At 40.3% G+C, this 22,711-nt stretch overlaps 1 protein-coding gene and 1 long non-coding RNA gene across 3 annotated transcripts; one reads left to right on the top strand and one right to left on the bottom strand.

The window, feature by feature from the left end:
- The first annotated feature begins 346 nt into the window (after window positions 1–346).
- On the top strand, window positions 347–19,304 carry LOC148662122 (uncharacterized). The gene is made up of 4 exons (XR_015939668.1): window positions 347–507; window positions 9,966–10,013; window positions 17,734–17,889; window positions 18,603–19,304. It is a non-coding gene; the product is annotated as an uncharacterized LOC148662122 (long non-coding RNA).
- On the bottom strand, window positions 12,753–21,162 carry fbxw12 (F-box and WD repeat domain containing 12). Of its 2 annotated transcripts, XR_015939667.1 has the most exons (11): window positions 20,832–21,162; window positions 19,528–19,565; window positions 18,533–18,696; window positions 17,791–17,912; window positions 17,105–17,311; window positions 16,643–16,807; window positions 16,339–16,549; window positions 15,434–15,615; window positions 15,212–15,342; window positions 13,934–14,846; window positions 12,753–13,887 (listed from the first exon to the last, which is right to left on the bottom strand). XR_015939667.1 is itself a non-coding variant. In XM_088636902.1 (10 exons), exons 1-10 carry the CDS (start codon window positions 20,928–20,930, stop codon window positions 14,747–14,749), a joined length of 1,419 nt encoding a protein of 472 aa, XP_088493028.1. In that variant the 5' UTR covers window positions 20,931–21,162; the 3' UTR covers window positions 12,753–14,746. The 2 variants fall into 2 exon arrangements, 1 of the variants encoding a protein (XP_088493028.1); XM_088636902.1 differs by having other exon boundaries at window positions 12,753–14,846.
- Between the last annotated feature and the right edge of the window lie 1,549 nt (window positions 21,163–22,711).

Below are 22,711 nucleotides of genomic sequence, written 5' to 3'. Positions count from 1 at the left end.
GCAAGTGCAACTTGCTTCAGCTCCTACTGTACTCCTTACTGCAGCGTCATGCTGGGGGAACTGAAAACGAAAGCTATTTCACCACCGCTGCCCAGAAAACACCTCATGCATTCGTCAAAACCACAGAAATACCAACAATAAACGTTTTGCAGCTGTATGAACCGCAACCCCCCCCCCCATCATAAACCGGCCGATCCGACGTGGCCCCCGGCTGAAGTGTTTTTCGCCGGCGCCCAACCCCCCCGTTCAGTCCGGGGGTTGAGCCGCCCCCCCCCACCGCACGCCTTTTTTTCAGGGTACGCGTTCAACGTGGAGACGGAGGTGTGACTCGGTGCTCTGCAAGTTGCAACATCCCAGGCACATGTACAGTCTTATTATATTTTTTTTTGGGGGGGGAGGTTGATGCGCAGCCAACGAGAAGGCAGCGCGGCGAGCAGCTCCCATCCGGGTACTTCCCTCTCCGGGTTACTGTACTACAGTACAGAGACGCGGCGGCGACACTAGCAGGTAAGCGAGCGCCACGGGAGAGAGCAGAAAAATGCGGGGAAAGGGAACTTTCTTTTTATCCCACCGCCCCGCCACCGCTGTTAATGTACAACCAGAGAGCCAAACCGGTGATGGGGAAGGGGAAGGGGGGGGGTGGGATGATCGTACTTGGCTGGGAGGCAGAGAAACGCAGGCGGAGACGGTCCCGCACGGTAGAAGAAGTGTTGGTCCGCGTCGCGGGTGGAGGTGGCGATGGTGGTGCTCGCAGAAGAGAGAGGAGGGGGAGGAGGAGGAGGAAGAGGGGGTGGGGGTCCCCTCCGGTTTTTTTCAACCCCCCCGCCTCCCTCTTCTGGTACAGTTTAAATAGAAATGGGGGGATAATAGTAAATCTCAGCCCCCACGTCTGTGTGGAAAAAACCGCCATTTTTCCCCGTTCTAGGTTGGTAGGTTGGTTGGGGAGGAGGAGGAGGATAGAAAGACAAAGTAAAGCTGGAAAGTTTTTTTGTGGGGGGGACTATCAGTTAAGATATTCGCAGGCAGCTCGCTAGCGTTCATGTTTGGAGGGAGGGAGGGAGGAACAGGGGGGGTGTTATTGTATGAAAGACTCAAAAGGGGGTGGGAGAGGGTAGGTCCGTCCAAAGCGTGAAAGGTTACACGGTGGTGTGTGTGTGTGTGTCTGTTTCAACGGTGTCCCCGTTTGGTGAAAAATTCTTGGGTAATTTGTCCTCCCCCCTCCTCACGTCCGGGCGGGTCGCCGACCTCTTTCTGTAAAGGAACTGCAAACTAATGAGCTAATTTGTCAAGAGACAACTGCGCGAAATCTCACGGCGAGCCTGGCCGTGTGGTGCACGTCTTACCCCCTTTTTCCTTCTTCTGCCTCCACCGGGCAAGAGCACATTTGGACATATTTCTTGTTCCGTTTTTTTTTTAAAATCTGATCAGTGGGTTTCCCCTTTTTTCGGAAACTTACCTCGCCACTGTTTTGTGTGTTCATCCTATGGAGAGAAATGCTAGCTAAGGATCCCCCGTGTAACACCTGAATATCCCCTACCTTTTTTAAAGTTAATTAGCTGCTGGAGACCACAGGGGCATCTTACGGATTCGTGTCTTATTTAAAACGAAAAGTCAAGATTCCGTCAATCGTTTGTTTTATTGCTGGTGCAGTATTTTTTTTCCCTTCCCTCGCAATCAAGCTCCTGGCACAAATTACGGCAACTTTATTGATTTAGTGGGAATTAAATTCTTTTAATAGGTGTTAAGACCATGGTTTAAGCTTCTAGTATCTATACATGGGTGGGTGGGGTGTGTGTGTGCGTTATGATTGTCCACGTATCAAATTTACAGTATATTGCAACCGTGTGTTCATCGCGATTCCACTACTTTTCCTTTTTTTTTTAATCAGTCACATTTACTTATCTTTACCTATTCAACCTATTTGAAGGCTGGAAGTCCCCGCCCCTTCTCCTTTCTGATTGGGCTTCCCGGACCGACGTGCGCTCTGTCATTGGTGAATACGGCTTGTCAGTTTGTCCCACCTCCGTCACTTCCACTACCAAGTTAGTGTGAGTGGGAGACCTTGGCCTTGCGGAGCTTGGATAGAGGGGGGAGGGGAGGAGTCGTGCCTCCTCCATAATTCTTAGCAATGTATAACGGAGACGGTGGAGACTGAGACCACTGTAGTAAAAATTATTAATTGCATGGATCAGCCTTACACGCACTCACACACACACATGTGTATAGAAAGGAAATCCTGTCCGGAATAGCAAAAAAAAAAAATCATTTGATTACGGCGAATTCAAATCACACAGTACTTCAATTGCACGAACAGAGAGCACGTTAAAGGCCCGATTACCATATAAGTGTATTTATATAAAAGTAGTAAATGTGATAAAAAAACAATGAACATATCCAAATGCCGTGACATAAGGAAATCTAAGATTTTAATGCCTAATTTTGGAAGAAATTAATAGATTTAAATTTTAGTAGGTTTTGACTTCTAGCCTTGAAAAAGAGGGTTAAATTTCAAAGTGCCCTATATCCGTATCTGATGACATATTTTAATCAATTAATTTTAATTCACATATGCAAACAGAGCATTAATAATAATAATAATAATTGCTTACACTTATATAGCGCTTTTCTGGACACTCCACTCAAAGCACTTTACAGGAAATGGGGACTCCCCTCCACCACCACCAATGTGCAGCATCCACCTGGATGGATTAAGAAAAAAACACATATATAACTATTTCCTAGACTTCAGAAAATAATTTTCAAATGTATACATTTGAAAAAATATTGTAAGTTTATTTTCTGGTACTTACAGATTCTCAGTTTGTTTTTTTTGCTTTGTATTTACACTTAATGGAAGGCTTCTTATACCTTAGAAGTGGCCCTGGATAAGCACACCTGCTAAGAAAATACACAATTAAAATGCATGGATTTAAACTTTTAAGAAATCGATTTACGTGAGCTGCCATGAGCTGATGAGATGAGGTCACAGCCACCTGCATCTGAACACTGTCAGCTTCAACATGGTACACACGTGAGGAAAACAATCCTTAACTGCACTGCTTGTCCTTTACTATGCAATATGCTGTTCAAATTGTGCAATTTATAAATTATGATTTATGTCCCTCCTTCACACTGGATAAAGGCCAATTGGCACTGTAGGGCAGGTAGTTCTGCAGAACAATTCAAACTTCATTTGAATGAGATGAGAGGTGAATCTTTGCTGTTGCTGCATGGGATCTTAATGTATTCCTACTTATTTATTTAAATAAAACATTACATTAGCTGGGCTTTAATGTCTGCGGGGCAATGCTTGCACCCAATCGTACGTTTTGGAATTCCTGTACTGCCAGAGACTTGTGCTTTTCAGCTGTGCTGCAGCTCAAAACACAGAATAACAAGATGTAACAGAGGCTAAATTCATGTAAAGAGACTGGATTGGGAAGCTGCGTCTGCGTGCGCTTTCTGCAGAGGTACAAGTAGAGATCAATTCCAGACTGCAAAGTAAGTTTTTTAAACTCTGTAGCCAAAACTTTTCTTCTACTTTCTTTCGTTTTGTGTCACAGCATGAAAGATCTGTATAAGTCACACCGGGACATCATTTTCTCTTAAGAAAGTGTGACTGGACTGGAATGTCATATGGCATGAATCTTGTTTTCATAAGTTAAACCATTTTCTCGTCTTATAAAGCCCAAAGCTTTTTGATACGCAAAGCAAAGGCAACGACTGTCTAAGCACAGGTGCTAAAATGACTGAAATCACTAGTTCTTCAATAAGACATTGAATCGATAGAACCCATATTAAGTGGTACATTTGTTTTATCTAAAAAAGTACAGCTGTTTTAAAAAGTCATTTCAATGCATTTTTTCAATACTTAAAAAAGCACATTGCTCAAATTAAGGAAAATTCTAAAGCCAGATATAAAAGAATGCTGTAGGATTTAACTTCCAAACACAAAATGTCATAACACACACTAACTGCATATTGTAACTGAAGTAGCTCTTATATGGATTGCTGTGTGTGTAATGATATCACATTAACAGCCACATCCTTCCTAACAAGTCACATGGGACTCTGATTTTTGCTTGTTAAGGTGCACATATAAAGAACTTAAGATACACAGTTTTCATATTTCATATTAATTTCCTAATTGTTTTTAGAAGGGTAACCTCTACTGTCTAATGGGTTATTTGTTGATACAGGGTATCATTTGACATTTTTTTTAAATGTTGAAAGTTTTCAACCATATAAAATAGTGCACAGATGTTTGAAACACGCAAAAGCCAATGCAAATGTTTATTTTTCTGCCAGTTTATATTTTTTTTCTGTAAGTGGTTTTATTTGTAAAAGGTGTACGGACAGTCCAAATAACGCAATGTTTTTTGGGGATTACAAACGTCTACCACAGCTCCCTGGATCTAAAACCTGCACCAGTAAACAGTAACATAAAAAGGACAGAAAGATTAAGATGCTGCCTTAAATTCTGGCCAATAAAGATTCAATGTGTGAAACGGACAACATCAAACAATCATATGAGAGGTGATTCCATTTTTGGAAAATAAAACTAAAAAATTTAGGAGCAACCATTATTCTGTATTTTGCTTATATCAATTAGAGGCCCACTACTGGTTGTCAGTAATGATAAAAACCGTTACAAGGTAATGGGGATTTAAGTCAATAGTGTCCATTTTCACAGCCATTGAAGCTAACGTCTTGTTAACCTTGAAGCAGCTGTAATTTTCTGTAACGCCATTTTTTGAATGCACTTTCATGTCTTTAGTATACTAGCCCTACATGATTCCTTTCCCACAATAAAAACATTTGAGTTTTTCTGTTAGTTTTCTTTTTAAATCGTGCTCTGTCCCTGACAGATCTATTTGTTTTTTTGCTTGAGAAAACCAGGAATCACCCGGCATTTGCGCGTTGACTGTTCTTGTCGCTGGATCTCTTCAATATCTCACCCCGTTCTCCGTCAAAAACCCTTCTCCCCAGCTACCAAATAAGTAACTAAAATAACTAAAACCGACTGGCTGTTTCCGTCGCTGTTTGCGCCGACTATATGACCGTTTCTCACTGGTACCTGTAACGGCCTGAATTTAAACTGCCTCCAATATCCAGCTCAGTGGATTTCCATATTTATCCCCTGTTTCTTTGACAAGTTGGTATAAGTCATTGCCGGTCTGAGGGGCGGAAGAGTCTCCAAGCCCAAAATGATTAGAGGAGAGTGGTATTTTCTCTTTTCCTAGAATTACATACATATACAGTATAACCGGTGCCGCTTCTTATAACAAAAACGGCGTTGTCCAGTGCTTAATTATTTTTAACCCTAGTTTAGATATTATTATTATTATTATTATTATTATTATTATTATTATTATTACAGTATCGGCAAAATGTTTTTTTTTTTAAGAGAAGCGACGTGTGAATCGGTATCAGCCTACACTTCATTTACCTCTGCTGAAATGCTCTTTTTTTTTTTCAAAACCCAGTCCGGACAGAGACGGATGTGGTGTTTTGAAATTAAAATTATACCAGTAAGAGACGGGCGGTGATAAATAAGCGAGCGAGACCAATTATCTTTCATTCCTTTCGTCAACACGCAGAACTGGTTTCAAAAGAAGTGTCCCGAACCCCCTGAAGTTGACAAACTGTCTCGCCGGCGTTTCTGCATTTCGCTGTCCTCGCTGTTCCAGCCCAGGTTTCTCTTCCCATTCTGCGTCCGCAGTCGATTAAATCAGTTTGAAAAACGAAAACCTCGTCGGCAGTTTCATATTTAATAATAATAATAATAATAATAATAATAATAATAATAATAATAATAATAATAATAATAATAATGAATAATTGTCCTGGCTTGGGTGCGACTTTAAAGTTCAGACCGCCACATGTTTCAGGGCAGAGGTATAACGTGTCAACTGTACATCTGACTATATGAAATATCTCAAGTGTGAAATGTACATATACTATGTAGATTAGTGGTTATGAATAGCTGTTAGATCAGAATATTCAGTATATATGCGTTGGAAGTTTGCACATGTGTTTCACTTCATGGGACACTAAAACCCCTGTCTGGGTTAAGAATAAGTTATTTTGTACTGACAGCGGCTTCACTACTCTGTAGCCTGGTGTTCTCAGAAACCAGAAGCTGACCGAGACCTCTGAAAGATGACCACATTGTTGCTGCAGCTGGTGCCGGAGGAGCAGGAACTGGTTTTGCTCCTCCTGGACCAGAATGGCTAAAACCAGTGCTCCCAGCGCTGTGCCCAGAGACCCCGTGCTGTGAGAGGAGCCAGACCTTAGGAAGAGACATTAAACTATAGCCTCAGTTTCTCACTTCTTCACTTGTGCAGTGAGTGGGGTCTGTTCCAGAAGCGCTGTGTAGATGTAAAATGCTGTAAACTATTACATCGTCCACTAGGGGGCAGCAGCTGTTCTTGGTACCCACCCCAGGGACTACATCTAGTTGTGTGTAGTTGCTGTTTTAGCTAAATACTAATTTAGCACAGAGATGTACTAACCACGGAATCACCCTTAGCATGCGGCTTTCAGTATGTTCCAATGGATTCAAAGAGACTTTTTTTTTTTACCGAGAAAGGCGTGTTTGCGCAAGGATGCACATGCGATAGGTTTTCTGACCAGCAGGGGTCTCGGTTGCAAAACGATTGTGTGACGTTATACATAATACACCCAACAACAGATATTTAATTAAAATGATGTACTCTTCCAAAATGTTAATATAACTGGAAAAATGTTTTTTATAAGCATTTTCTGAACAGTTTTGTTCTTGAATAGTTATTAAAGTAATCTCCAGTCTTCCTTGCTAACGTCTTTAGAAATAAGATAAGGCCTTGTTTTTAAATCAAGCCTGATCCATTAGACTGATTGATTTAAGGAACAGAAATTCTGTAACTCACCTGTTTAACTGAATTTACAGGGACACGGTAAGCTTTAGCTCAGTAGTCTTGATATTTACTAGAGGGGGGTATATAAATATATCAAATAAGAACTCCCTGATCAAAGTGTTGGAGGAAAGCAAATAATTTAATAAAAAAGGATTTAAGAATTTTTCCAAAAAAGTTTGAAAAAAATTTGAAGATAATGCTGAAGTCTCGGAAATACAGTGCAGAACGTTTCGATTTGGCTTCATAAGCAGTGTGTGCTCTTTTAATAATATTTGAACTATTTTGTTGCATGGTATCTACAGATGGTGAAACTCAGGCAATCTTGGGATGATACATATCACGTTCCCATGATACGTAATTGTGCTATTTAAGGGGTTCATTATAGGCCTTTCAATACCAGAAATAAAGTTTTGAAACTTCAGTTTATTTATTGCTATTTATTTTAATAAGCAAGACTCAGTTAATCTGTTGAGTGAAGTTCATTCTCCAAATGCATTTCCCTTCCTTGGACAACTTTAACTTTTGAAGTGTATAAAATGATAAATAACACTTGAACGCTTTCATCAATGCGGATAAAATGTTGCGTAAAAGTAGGTCTCTTATGCAGAGTTTGTGAACGATCATGATGGTTTAAATACTGCCTTGACTGTTGAACCCAGAGCCGTTAAAAGAGGAAAACGAATGAAAACTTAAAAGCTGGGAGTGAACAGCATCCCTGCTTCACTGCCGCAGAGTTTTGTGGCTGAATGTGGCGGTGTTTATGCACGAAAAAGGAAAGCTGTGCAGAGCAGGTGTAGATTCCAGCGCTCATATCACAAAAGAAAGCTGGAAGCTTAAGAGCTGCTTAAGAAGCAGGCATAGTCAGTGAAGTCAAAAGTGTGCTGCAGGTTGAACTACTCCCACCCCACGGGCAGCTGATATACGACGACGATGAGCTAAAACGAGTCAGTAGCGTACATACATGCAATTGGCTTAGAGAACATGGCGAGATGTTACACTGGCGCAGTGCAGCCAACTGCAGCCTCTCTGGTGCGGGTGTGGATTTACGCAGTCAGGTCCTGTGGCACCAGTGTGACTCTCTTCTTTCGGCTTGCTGGTTACGAACTGCACCGCCTCCTGCGTTCTCTCGCTTGCGTTTTGCAAAGCCTCCACGGGTTTCCAAACTTTGGCTTCGGTTCAGATTGAGCCGGGGGAAAGTGGCAGATAAGTAATAGGTGCCTGAAACACTGAGTTATGCCGGGCAGCTTTTGTGTTGGTGTGCTGTCCTGGAATCGAGACAAAGTTGAATTAAAAAAAGCCAGGCTGTATCAGCTGAGGGGACTCCAAATGAGTTATTCACATAGTTTGTTTTAGATTGTCTTGGGAAGAGTGGGGGGGGACTGAGCCTAATGTTTTAAATTGGAGAAGAGAATTTTTAGATTTGTTACTGTAAAACTTTAAAGAAGTCACCCTCGGGACAGTAACTGTACATAACAATAACAGCATGTATAACCACCTGCTAGTTCTATAAGTGTAGCTCTTTTGATCGTTATGGTTAGTAAAGTTTTAAAGTTTCCCAAGGATACCCTGGGTGACGGGTTTTTTTTTGTTCAGCCAAATCTTAACAGTATCCAATAAATCGGTAAGATCACTGTTATATCTTATTATAAGAGCTAGTTGTGGATAATGCAATATCATGTACAGTTCAGAAATCAAGCGATTGTTTTACTGAGCCCAGGGGGAAACGTGGCTGTGAGTGGGGACTTTGAGAAGACTGGGAACTCAGTGCAGCTCCTTGTTCTTCTTCGAAAAATGTTATTCCACCGATATGAAATAGGCTGTTATCATAGAAATATTACGTTAAATAAAGCAATCTGGCTGCACCAAGTTCAAAGAAAACCTAAATTAAAATGCATCAGTCCCAAAGTCACGCAGAATAATTCCAAAAGAACCTTTATTTTTCCTGTCATGACAGCTGATTTTGCTCAATAACCGTGACACACTGGAGTCTGTTAAAACCGGTTTTGATGTCTCGCTGTTGCTCATTTTCCTATTTGCAATGAATTATTCCGATTTTAAGAGAAAATCCCATTGGGGTTATTGTTAGGAGGGACAGATTTATGACAATGCGGTTCCATGGCTCATCCTGTGACGCAGTCAGACTCAATGAATGGGGAATGCATCAGCAGGTTTTATTAACAGGCTGTGGCATACGTTGCTGTCCAAGGGTTTGCCGGGTTTCCTTGGTAAGTACTTCTGGTACGAGAATGTGCAGAAGCAAGCTGAAATCTCCAAAAATCAAATAATAAAGGGGAAAAAATGCTGTCGCTTTTGCCTGTGAATGGTTTTACTTAGCCAAAGGCCCCTGTGAGATCCTTTATTGAGCTAATCTAATGAAGGCCTTGTGCCAGTGTCTTATAACGGTTTGTGATTTTTGTCCCAGTGCCAATGTGTTCTTTATTTATCTGTGTTTGGGGGTATTTTGGACCAACTGCTTGCGCCCATCTGTGCACTGGAATACTAAAATAAAAAAAAATGCTTTTGATTAAATTCTAACGATGGGTACTGTGGGTTCAAGAAAGCAGATCTGGGATTTATGCCAAGCCCTGGCAGAATCTTAAAACGTGTGGCTAAATAAAAATCATTATTCATATGTTTCTATAAAAGAACAACGCAGGTCGCTGGTACGTGTCTGTGTGTGTTAGTGTTTTTTTTTTCCCAAGTATTCTTTTGCTACTCAGGGTTTGAGCTCAGTTTGTTTGAAGGAACGTCATCTTTGCTTTTGAATATTAATGTAGCTGAATACGAGGCTAGTTTTGTCAGTGAATTAGCATGCATCAGAAGTAAGGCTTGTCTTTTCATCAAGGCTTTGTTCAAAGACGTACTTATTGTCTCAATGTTAGAGCAAGTTATCTTTGGAAAACCGAAATAATTTTACCGTAAGAGGTTTTGCTTTTAACTAGCATCACTGCTATCCAAGTTTTCCTCGTTTTTTTTTTATTATTTTGGATTTCTAAAATTCTGTTTACTTCCATTTACGTTATGTCTTCCGTGAAAATGCTCATGGCTTCTTTTTGTTTTCTGCAGACGGGCTGATGCCAAGAAGTGGATTCCGATTTCTTGCACGTCTGTGTGGCAAGTATTACCCTATTGTGGGAGGGGGGGAGAGAGACGCAAATTATTTTTTAAAAGGGTACATAAGCCTTCTTTTATATATCCAATAAATACACATTCATATATTTCTGTGTATCTTGTAAAAATGATGTAATAATATAGCTTTCTAGCTTTACTAGGTTTAAAAATCCACAATGATACGAGGGTCGAAAACAGTTATTACTCGGAATGACAGGAGCTACGTCGTAGTTAAGTTAAAAGAAAAATAAAGCAGAGTATTCCTGTACTCGATCAGATTGTAAACTTTGGCATGGTAAGGTAACATGGCTTAAAAGCAGACAAGATGGCGACTGAGTCTTAACAACTAAGAAAGTGGCGCGTTTCAGAAAGACGGGTTCTTTTTCGGCTCCGTCTCTTTTAACAGTTTAACATCATTTTCACTGTCAAATAGAGAACGGTGACTTTCTGGTACACAGAACTGAAGTACGACGTCCTGGCATATTCGCCTGGCAGAAAAGTCAGTAAGCCGCCAAAACAGGCACACAATAAAAACATGGCTTCCTGGCGCATCGAGGAAGCCCGCGTCATGGTTAGCTTCCCTCTCGCTCTGCTTATTTACGTGGAGCAGCGAGGAAGTGTGCTGGACCCATGGCGAGCTCTTTGCCAGTATCTGCCGCACAGAGGCAGATTTATTTCATTGCCAGCCCTCCTGACCTGCTACCCAGCTCAGGGAATACCTCCTCGACTTCCCGCACGATATTTTGTTTAACCAGCCAGAGACTGCAGTACTCGTTTAGCTTCACTTCGCGTCTCGATCCGAACGGTCGAAAACTTTTTGTCGATGCGGTGCCACCGAGACCGCTCCTCTGCCCTGCGAGGTCTTCCCAGGTTAACTCTTTTATAGCTGCTGGCGGGCTCTGACCTGCCAGCCCAAGTCACCACTGCCAGGGCAGCAGGACTCTCAATGTCACATCCAGACAGGAGGGGACAACAAGAGAAGACCAGAAGACGAAGACTTTCGTAGGATTCGCACAGTGAGGGCTGTGTCGGGCTTAAAATGACTTTCTCGGCACGTGTTTCAGTGGTTCTGCGATACATTTTCAAAGGAGAATTTTTGCCATCTCTGTAAATATGATATATCTGTTAGGCTGTTTGCTTTTTGCCTTGCCAGGCACAAAGAAGATGTTTGCACTGTGGGATGAGGTAGTAGGTTGTATAGTTTTAGGGTCACACCCACACTGGGAGATAACTATACAACCTACTGTCTTTCCTAAAGTGGCAGAAAATCATCTGTGACATTCTCCGACTCATCTCTACCTACGACGTTTTAAAAAAATGAGGATTTGTCGTCGTCAGCATCGCCTTTCTTAAGAGGGGAACATTTTCCAGCCTTATCCGCATTATCATAGGTGGACTGCCTGGATAGTTGATAGAAATACCGATTTAACAAGAAATCTTATTAGATTCTAACAGTGTAGTAGCAGGAATATTGCTCAAAGTTCTGCATAAAGCACTAAATCAAGTAATAATGCCTATTAGAATTAACTAATGTGGATTCTACTATATTCACAAAACAGTTTAATTTGAAGAGTTATTAAAACTGATGCACAGTGGAATAAAGTAGTTCAATTATTTTGCTGTATCTGTCTTAGTTCTCTCACCATAGCGCTGAAAGTGTTTCTGACCCATTTTGAAATCAGTTACTAATACAAGAGGGATAGATGAGGACCCATTCTAATGATTTTACCTTGAAATGAAGTACATGTATTCAGAAATTGCTCTGGCAGTGTGAGGTAGTAGATTGTATAGTTGTAGGGTAGTGATTTTGCCCTCTTTGGAAGATAACTATACAATCTATTGCCTTCCCTGAAGAGCAGAAAAGCAGCATTATCCATTATACAGTATACTGTTATACTTATTTTGTGCTTTAATATTGTAATAAGTTGTCTGGAGTAAGAATGTGTATTTGGAGCCAAGCAATTTTATAGTTTTCTTTGACCTTGTTTAAAATATGTATTGGTTTGTGATCTGGGCATCATCTCAGCATGGCTGGGCAACTTGAATCAATAAATCCCATTCAAGCCAACAAACTCTGATGTCCATTTCCCAGATAGCACAGCAGTGAGTCCAAGCAGAGCTGGTGGTCAGGTGTACTCGGGAGGGGTGGGGGTGTGTGATCAGTGCCTGCTGGAAGGAGCTGTCTAGATTGTGAGCTTTGAGGGCACTCAGCAGTCATCAGAACTGATCTCCCATGTGTGGGGTACATCAGTGGCACTCAAAATCATTCCGAATTTAAATCCTGAGAATACGGGGGAAGAAACGAAACCTGCCATTTCAATCAGGCAAATCCAAATGCTTAGCACATTTGCTCATTTTGTGGGAAGGGAGGAAAAAAAAGCAAAACAGGACCCATTTGAAAGCAGGACAGAAATCACTGTTCTGAGAAATGCAGTTACGTGGCTTAATGGCTTACATTGTGATGTGCAGTGGAAGTACATTTGTCCAAGGGCCGGATAGCAATTACTACAGTGCACTGGCCTTGACTTGTAGTGCAGATATATTCCAGTTCTGAATGTGCTGTGTACAGACCAAAAGCTTGACCAGTGAAAGTGAGAGGAAAGCTGGGCTCTTAGGTAGAAGTAGCAGGTTCCATAGTTGTAGGGCAGCAATCTTATCCCACAGGAGGTAACTATACAACCTGTTGCCTTTCTTAGTGCTACACGGTTACAGCTATCTAATTTTTAAAAATACATACCCATATGTAAGCTAATTTTTTTAATGAATAACACAGAAAACAAAACACAAAATACATTTTTTATGCTATTTGGATACAGTCATTCCAAAACAAAGGATGAAAAAATGACATTTCAGTATCAATGCAAAAAAGAAATAGCACATCAGAAATCACCTCCAAATGTTTTCCTCATAAATGCATTTTTATTTTTAAATCCCACACAATGGCAGTGAAGGCCTGGGGTCAGATGAATGTCTATTAACTATTGTCGTATTGTCTTTTATACCTTCCCTTCTCTAAAGGCATATTCTGTGCAGGAGTTACTGTGTCACAGAAAGACAGATTAAGCTATGTCAGAGTCACTGTCTCTTCTGCGGAGCCAGAATCCTAACAACCTCACAGATGTATGTTTCATTTTGTTAAACAATTAAACCACAGAAGGTCATGGAAAGACCTCGTTTCACGTTTCAGCCTTGAGGCTGGATTATTAAAATAAGAAGTGTGATTTTTAAAAATAGGACAAGTGTAAATGGGTAACAAATAGCTCCCTATTTTGTATATTAATAAAGAATAATAAATGTATTTCATACAATTAACTTGACTTGAGTATTCTTTATTGAATAGTAGCTAACTGGGTCTTTTTAACAAGGTAGGGCATAATATTAATAAAGTACTCTATGAGAAAGGACCGGTTTTAGAAGGGAGAATCAAGGATTTATACTGTCCTAATTTAATGTTTAAGGAACATGGTGAAGCCATAATATTTCAAAACACATGGGGTATAGGTCTCTGTTCAAACAAAGCCTGGGCTCTGCAGTTGAGATAGCACTGGTGGGACTGCAGGCTGTTCTTGGCTGACTGTGCCTGTCATTGTCCATACCAGAACTGTCCAGTACAGCCCAGGCTGGGTGTGTCTGCAGCTGGCCTGCTGTTTTTTGGCTTGCCCCACTGTTGGCAGTGAGAGCTGCATCCATCTAATGTTTATGTGTCGTTTATAAAGCCATTTCTGGAGGCGGGACAACAACAAAGTTCAATCAGCCTCAGCTGTGAAATCAATTCCGACACCCTTTCCTCACGTAGACATAAATTACAGTACAGTATTATTATAAATACTGTACTGTGTTCCCCTTCTCTCCCTCGCATTCATCTTTTACATCCTTCCTCCACCCCATCTCCACCTCTGCAGCTGCCCTTGGTCACTCCTCACTCTGAATGGGGGTCCTGGCCACCTCGTCCTCTGGCCAGGAGCTCAGCCCTCAGCCAGGCGGGCTTAGCCAAATGTACTGTGACTAAAACACTCGATAAACCTTTCAATATGCTTCATTCTCGGGGTGTGTAATTCCTAGTGAACTATATTTTTTGGACTACAGGGATGTGAAAGGAAGACCTCAAATGACACCTACATGTAGCCCCCACTTTCCCTTAACTGGCATCAGAGCCATAGCCATTTCTGAAACCAGATCACAACCTAGCAGTCAAAAAAAATATCAAAAAGGTTCCTCCATTTCAGAAAATGTATCCAGTCCAGTGATACACTTGACAATTGTATTTAAACAAAAAAAGGAGAATCCAAAGTGCAGTTTCTGATAATAACCCATCCATTTTAATTTTGTATGACATTCTTAAGCATGCTTACAGTTTTGCGATTTTTTTAATTCATTTTATCTTTGGCATGTGCTGATTTGTGATTTCTTATTCATTTTATCTTCCTCCACCTCACCTCCCACTACATGTCCTTAGTGCGCCGTAGTCTGAGATGTTTCCTAGATAAGTCATTAACGATCATTGGTTACAATAATTAGGTGTAAACATTTACCGTAGGCATTTGATTATGCACACAAGACCTTGTGGACTTGATATTACTGTTATATTGATCCTAAACTGAAATACTGAGGCTTTAAGGATGCATTATGACTATGTACTTACTTGGGTAACAGCATTCCCATTGTAGTTAAAATATATACCAGAGTTCAAGCAGCAAATAAACCTCCACAGTCCTCATAGACGCAAGTGGCTTACTTTAAGCGTTGAATGAGTATGCTTTCAAAACATCTTTTCCATTCACAGCTGCCACTGAAGCCACGATGCTTGCATAATCACAAGCCACATTTGTAAAGCCCCTGCAAAAATAAACAGGCATGCCTCATAAAAAAGGATAATATGCATTGCTGTTCAGCTGTAACTGGATAATGAAGCTTTTTGGATACAGTTTGTCTTAAATTCTTTACCCTCACCCACTTCAAATGTAATTCACACATTGCTACATAATTCAAAGTCATAAAAAATTATTTTCTACAAGTGCCAACAGTACTAAACCTGCTTTTACAGCCTATCCCTTTGTCTGATGAATTGGACAGCTGAAAGGCATTTTCTATAGAGCACCAGTTTTAGAAGGAAAAGTTGCCCTTGGCTTATTAAGGAGTAACTAGAGGTTAGATTTATCAAAAAAAATCTGTGCTTTAAAATTGGGAGGCATGACGCCTACCTGGAATACATATGTGATCCTCCTAACAAGTGGTACCGACTTTCCAAGGAGAGGTTTTTGTCCTTTTCTTTTTTCCAAGTTAACACTCGCAGGGACAGGTCATGAGAGGCGGTAACAACACGAAAAGAATCCTGCAAGAATAAACAATTCACGATTCGTGGTCGTTGTTATACTAATGCAATGCAGCGATAAGACTTGTCGGGACCCGTGCCAGGTACTCACTGCACAAATCGCGGAGATGGGTTTCATGTGGTCCTCAAAACTCGCGAGCATGGCTCCTTGGAGGTTGTAAACCTTCAGCTGGTTCTGCGTGGCTGTCAGAATTGTGCCACTCCCACGTCCTTCGAGAAGTATATCCGAGTGCCATCTGCCCACATCTAACTGGAATGTTCCCACCAGCTCAGCTTTTAAAAACAAACTCAGTTAGGGACAAACAGCAATACTACGAACACTGCTTGAAACATGGATTTTTTGTGGGACTCTGTGTAAAGTGATAGATACATTTACATATACTCTTTCATTTTTTTCCAAAGGTTCCAGTAGCCTTTTAGTAAGGAACCAACTTATTTGAGGGCCGACATAATTGGTTGTATGTGAGAATGCAGCACAATCATCCGTTCCTACAGTATTACTGGTCTTTTCATGCTGTACATATCTTTTTGAGGGTAAAGAGCTTTTGCTCATAAGCAGGTGTGTGCTCTGGGCTTCTGAATGGCATGTCTGGACTAATCCAACTTGAACGCAGAAGAATTGGTGGAGTCTGGAGTTTACGGGTTCGAATCCAGACTGTCCAGGTATTATGAGGGCAGGTCAGTACTCTCTGGGTTCAGTGGCAGCAGCATGCAGTATGGGGCTCTGAACTCTGGACCAGAGCGTTCAAATCCCTGTTGGGAACCTCTGTTACGCCCTTGCCTAGCTGCACACATGCGTCTCCTGATGTCTGGAAATAGATACTGTACATTGGTAACTTATTTCTTGCAGGACTGATTGATGCAATCTTAAATTCCTGCTGTTCAGTCTTGAGTTGCAGCAGCTAGGATTAAAAACAATTAACCATTCCACACTGACTTAAGAAAAGGGGAAAACTGAAAATTGTGCATAATTAAAAAATAGTAGGCGACCTTTACCTATGACCACTGTTTTGTATTTTGTTTTTTTTGACGTGATATCAAAGATCGAGACCGCTGTTGTGGCCCGCAGTCCGTCACTGTGGAGTATGAGCACTCTGGCTGCTTCTGAGGGAAAAAAGCAAGCTGCTAAGCATCCACTGACAGGTAACACCTCAGATACAGGAATCTCATCTCCAGATGCACAACTCAGACTTTCACAGGAAAAAACCTACAGGAAGCAGAAACATGTTGTTAAAGGGACAGTGAGTCTCTTTAGACTGATGAAATTCACGTCTAAGAGGGATTTTTTTTTTTTATTTACCTTGGGACTCAGATCATAGTTGTCCTGCGTTGCAGCAACAATCCACTGCTTGTCTGGCGATGCGAGCAACACATCGATTTTGTAAGTATCAAATGCAACTACATGTGATACCTGTGACAGTGTAGGACTTGCTAGGGTGTAAAGAGAACCTCCAGCTGTACCAGCCTGGTGAAGGACAGAAATTAACAAATCAGGCCACTCAGTGCACTACCCTAAATGTGAATACACATACTATTACAACATGGGAACGCCAGGTTTATTCCACGCTGAAAAAAAGAAGAAAGAAAACACAACGTTTCAGCCGTGGAAACGTGGAAACCTTCTTCAGGTGCCTTCTTCAGGTGACAAATGTGATGTGGCAAATTTCAAATGTGGGGCTTGTTTGCCGTTTCTGGGAAACCTATGCTGACTGTTTAAAGCTTGATTACTCTATTAGAGTTCCAGTATCGTACAGATACTTACAGTCAAGAAGGGCTGATCTTTGATGCTGTAGTTGATTAATCTGCACGCAGTGGAAGAGGCCGGGAATGCTGCTAGTTCCTCTCCGGTGAGGCCTTTCCAAGCTTTAATTGTTCCACGGCAGTCGGCGCTGATCACTACGCCATTCGGCTGGTCAACGATGATCTTTCTCAGGGGTTCCTGCACAGGTGTCGACCACAACTGACTGCCCTTAGCAGGAATAAAATAGCCATTTAATGAATTGCGTCCATGTTAAGTGAACTTCTCTACTATTCTGCTGCTTATGCAGGCAGTTGGATTCCAGTTAGAGATTTACTTCAACAAAGAGTTAATACGCGTTCGCTGTAGATTCAGTCTAAAACTGCACAAAGAGTCAAAAAGCAAAGCCGACCTGGAATGCAGTAGAAAAATAATAATGGGATACATATTTACCCAACAGGAAATACCATACTAGTTGTCAAAAAATAAAATCAAGATGCACACTACAGATATTCACAGCCATGTTTCACAAACTGCAGCCCCATGTTAAATTTACCATTATGTGCCTCCGGGTCTGATGTACAAATGGTAATATTACCCTCCTGTACATTGTGGTTTTTCTAGCACCTAATGGGATTGCTTTTTTTCCCCAGATACTTTCGTACTGGCATACAGTGTGAGATAGAGATCTGGACAAGAACAGAGCACACCTCTTGAACATTCCAAGCGCGGATTGTTCCATCGGTGGATGCACTGCAGACAATGGACATGGAATTCCACGACTCGGAAAGACTGCTGTTTCCTACGAGGTAGGCCATATCAACTATAGCACCTTCGAAAACAAGGGGGCGAGGGGTTGAGAGAAAGGCACTTCTACACTGTGAGCCACAGGGAGATACAGAACAACGGCCTCAAATATTTAAACAGCAACACAGGGTACACAACCGTTAGAAGGAAATGGACAAATAAGTATTGAATAGAATCCAGCCATCCATTTTCTAACTACTTAATCCAATTTGGGCTCGCAGCAGAAACAGAATCTATCCCAGCAAGCAACGGGCGCAAGGCAGGATACACCTTGCGGGGGACGCCAGTCCATCACACAGTACACACAGACACAGACACGCACACACTCACTCCAGGGCCCAGAAGCCAATTAACCTACCAGCATGTCTTTGGACTATGTGAGAGAACCGGAGCACTCTCTGGAACTGGAAACCTCTACAAACATGAGGGGAACATACAAACTCCACACAGACAGCACCCCAGGAATTGAACCCAGGGCCCCAGCGCTGTGAAACAGCGATTCCTACCATTATGCTGCCCTCAGTATTAAATAAAAATACCTAACAATATTTAAAAGAAAAATTTATGACTCAAAACAGCACCTTTATGATGATTTTATGATTAACGTGCTCTTCTAATGGCAGGACTGAAAAGTACAGCACATACCAGTGTGTCCTCGTAAGGTTTTGCAGGTATAATCTGCTGATGCTCGTCCCATTTCCATCTTTTCCTCTAGCTTTGAGCGGCGCAGGTAATAATTCTTCCACGTCTGCATTCCAGCAGGGAGCCGAGAGAGATTGCAGAAACTCCAGCGACGAAGGCACATCTGCCTGTACAGGAAAGATTTGAAATGCTGTGAAACTCTGCTGAAAGTTCACAATGTTGGTGTAACAAAACTAACGGCACGCTTCTTAGAAATGCATTCTTGGAAACAATGAAAAATACTTGAAATGCTTAAAATGTTTACAGTTTTCTGACATTCATGATAACCTTAACCACAAACACATTCACAGAAAATAAACACTCCCTTGAGATGCGTGCTGTAAACAAAAAAAATATCAAGGTGGGAAGTTTGAAACCTGTATCAAGCAGGAAATCACTGGAATGCAGTTAATAGTCAAATTTTATGAATCGTGTTCATAGTCTGCCCTCCTGTGGACAAGAATGGAATCATTCAAAGAAACAAAACAGTTCACCAGCTCTGTGGATGAGAAAGATCTGTATTAGGTTTAATAGAGAACTCTCTCTCTTCATAGATGCAATGGTAATGGGACAAACATCAGGAAATCCCTTTTAGCAAACAGAACATAAATGGAACCCACTGCTCACAGTCCATAACTACAATGTCATTTTTATTATGATTCTGTATACTCTATTTGTATGTGATTGTTTTGTTTTTTAGTATTCTTAATAAAAATAAAAATGCTGCAGACATATATTTATTGGGGAAATCAAGAGTGTTTATCTGTAAAATATCTATAAAATCTCCACACCGGCGTCCTCAAGACCTCAGTACCTGCAGCCCCAGTATGCTTGGGAGTTTTTCTAGTCTTGTTCTGCATATTTTTGCATCGCTATACTACACACAGTTCGGTGCAGCTAAAATGAACACAAAAACATATACAAAAAGTTAATTATGTACGAGTTCCACACAACCTCACCTCCATAGCCAGGGTGTATCTGCAGCTTCATTCCAAAACTGAAGAAAAAAAAAAGATAAATGTTATTGTAAACCTCTTTTCAAACCTTGGATCTCAATTTTTTTACTTTCTTGTCTTACAGGCAAAAAAACATACATGGACATTTAATTTTTTTTTCACCTTTTAACTCCTGAAATGGAGTGCAGCATTATACACATATACATTCCTGGTACATTTTTAATTCATACATACTAAAATGTTCATACTGAAAATACTCATTTAATTCATTAGCTTCAAAGAAGCTAAATACAACATAGTATTTAAAACCATATAAAAATAAAAAAATAAATCAGTTTCCTGGTCCTGGAGGAACGTCTCCTCTCGTTTTTGTTCCAGTTAAGTTCTTTATCACAGGCCAATTGATTTATGTTTTTTTTTAAATTTATTTTGAATATACTACACGTTGAATGGAATTCGTAATGGGTACTCGCTCTCCTGCAGTTTCTGAATATTATTCATGAGATTTCTCATTATGGTGTGATACTTTACCTGTAATGTAACCAATGTGGACTGTATTGTGGGAAGGAGTGAGAAACGGTTAAACTGTAGTAAGAAATCGGAAATCTGCCTTAAATTTTGTTTGCTCAAGGCGTTGGAATCCACGTAAAATTAACACTACAATTCAATAACCAGTTGCGCCAGCCTCAGAAAGGTTTCGAATGGATATTAAATATTAACCCAAAGTTTTAGAAAAGCAAGGATTAATGACCGATATTGGCACATGTAAGAAGACAAACTATGAAGATATAAGGGGAAGGACAGGAAACTATTGCTCATTTGGACACATAACTATAACGTTTGGATCTGCGGTTCCGGGTTCTTGTCCTGAAGGATCTCTTCCTGTTTTCATTTCAACTCTCATTTACCTAAGTGCTTAATTGAATCCTTAATACAATTAAATAATGTGCTTTTTTAACCCGGTTATACTGATATCTGCTCTCAAACAGGCAGAGACCGTATATTTTGGGATTACACCAGACGACACGACGACTTTTCATTATTTGCAAGAAACGCTCCGACTCCTTAAACATGAATTACTTTACGTTTTACACAGCATGTGCATTTATATTGCAATGAAGTGAAAACTCCGGGCTTTAAAAAGTTTGACAGAGCAGGGAGAGACTGCGACATTTTCTGTAAGAAAGCAGAGGCATACTGAAATTTTGGTTTTAGTAGGTGGTAAAAATCTTTAAAACACTCAAAACATTTCGTGGTGACACAGAATGGCTATTACCACTGGATTTCATTTATATGGTTTTCTTTACCTTACTGACTACTGAAGCTCTGAGCAGGTCATCTTCATCCAGATAGGAAAAAATGCAAATCAGACAGTCCACAGTTAGCTGGGATAAACTGGAATCCATTACAACAACAGCACTACTGTAAACCCTTGCTAAACACTAAATACAGCTACAGTATATGTTGCATTCAACTTCCGTTTGTGCGTGTTTGTCTTTCTCCCTCAACCGATAATGTATTTTCTGCTACAGTGTCTCAGAAAGGACAAACTTATTAAACGAGCTTTTCTATCCGGATTACGTTAACGTTAACTATTGCATTTTCATGAAACTGATCACACCACATATTTTTAAGCTGTATTTTAAGTGATGTAATATGCTGTCGTCCCAGTCCCCACCCATAACGCAAGACGCAGGTTTAAATGATGCAAAATGTGGAGTTTCACAGGGTTTTACATAATTGGAAAGATATATGTCAGGAGTGGAGTGATAAATGACCGAAATATAAGCTTCATTGTTTTATTACGATTGTATACAACTTTCAAATTCCTTGAAAAACATAGTATCAGATTCAGACAAACGCAGAAAATGGTATAGCAATATACAATAAATCATACCTATCGACTATTGTCAATCATTTTTCAGTCTGGACAATAATGATCCATAGCTAAGAAGAGAATAGATAAAACATATCACAAACCGCATCTCAAGTTTAACTTTGCACGAACCCTAATTTCTGTTCTAACATGCAAACACAGTGATTGCACTTGCCTAGTTCACCGTACAGATTTTCTTTCTGTTTGCATTTTTACCTTTTTTTTCTAGTGAATTTAAATAATTTCTTTTTTAAGAGGCGATAACGTTTTTCGGTAAATAATGGAAATGCTTAAATCTGAGAACAGGTAACCGTTTTTAGACCATAAGAAAGGTTACAAATGAGAGGCCACTCAGCCCATCTAGTTCATGAATTGGCCGAAGGACGTTGTTCATCTGTTTCTGGAAAGAGCTGAGGTTGTGTGCTTCAAGAATATGGCTGAGTAGCTTGTTCCGTAATCCCTCAAACATCTGTGTTAAGAAGTGACTCCTGTTCTCAGTTTTAAATGCAGTTACACATACAGTAGTTTCCACTTGTGCCCCTAGTTTACTGTACATCAAGGATTGTCAGAACCTCGAACAAAATACCCAGTTATGTAATAAAAAATGATAGCATTCCTTTCAAGTTTTTAACCTTTCTTATGCTCCTGTCCCATGCTTTACTCTATTCCAACTGCAGCGGAAAACAAAAGTCTTACACAAACCTAAACACCTCCTAACATTACCTCCAGTTTTGAAACCTCAAGATAAACCTTAACTTTAGCCCTGATCTAAGGAGAGTTTTGCCCTACTCTAACTGCACACCTAACCTAACACTTATTCTATCTTAAAATTTAACTGAACATATTGTTTGTTTTTCAGAATGCCAATTTCAAATGGATTAATACATTTGATTAGTTAATACAGACATACACATATATATTTTGCTCGCCTAACTTTCTTTTCCTAGTCTTAAGGATCTTTTTATACCAGGTGTTGTTGAATGAAGATAAACAGCTACTATCCATTAAATGTTCAAACTTGTTGATGTTGTTAATAAACAGGGATTTGCAGTTAAGCTCTATACTGTCTCTTATTAAAAAATAAAATGATAAGCTTGAGTTAAGATGTGTAGAAACACGAGCAACTGTTTATATTGTATTTTAATTTTTTTAAGGCAGTTTAGATAAACACTTTTCACTGTACTCTGACTTATTGTTATCTGTGTTTAAACATGCTGCATATGCAATACTAAGTTATGTTCTTTTGCAGTTAAAATTTTAGATGATGATTTGCAAGTCATTGCCAAGAGTGCATTTAACATGATTAAGGTG

Source organism: Lepisosteus platostomus, chromosome 6 (assembly GCF_059453375.1).
Source record: "Lepisosteus platostomus isolate fLepPlt1 chromosome 6, fLepPlt1.hap1, whole genome shotgun sequence".
In the NCBI taxonomy this organism is placed as follows: domain Eukaryota; kingdom Metazoa; phylum Chordata; class Actinopteri; order Semionotiformes; family Lepisosteidae; genus Lepisosteus; species Lepisosteus platostomus.
This window is presented reverse-complemented; position numbering and strand designations above follow the sequence as displayed.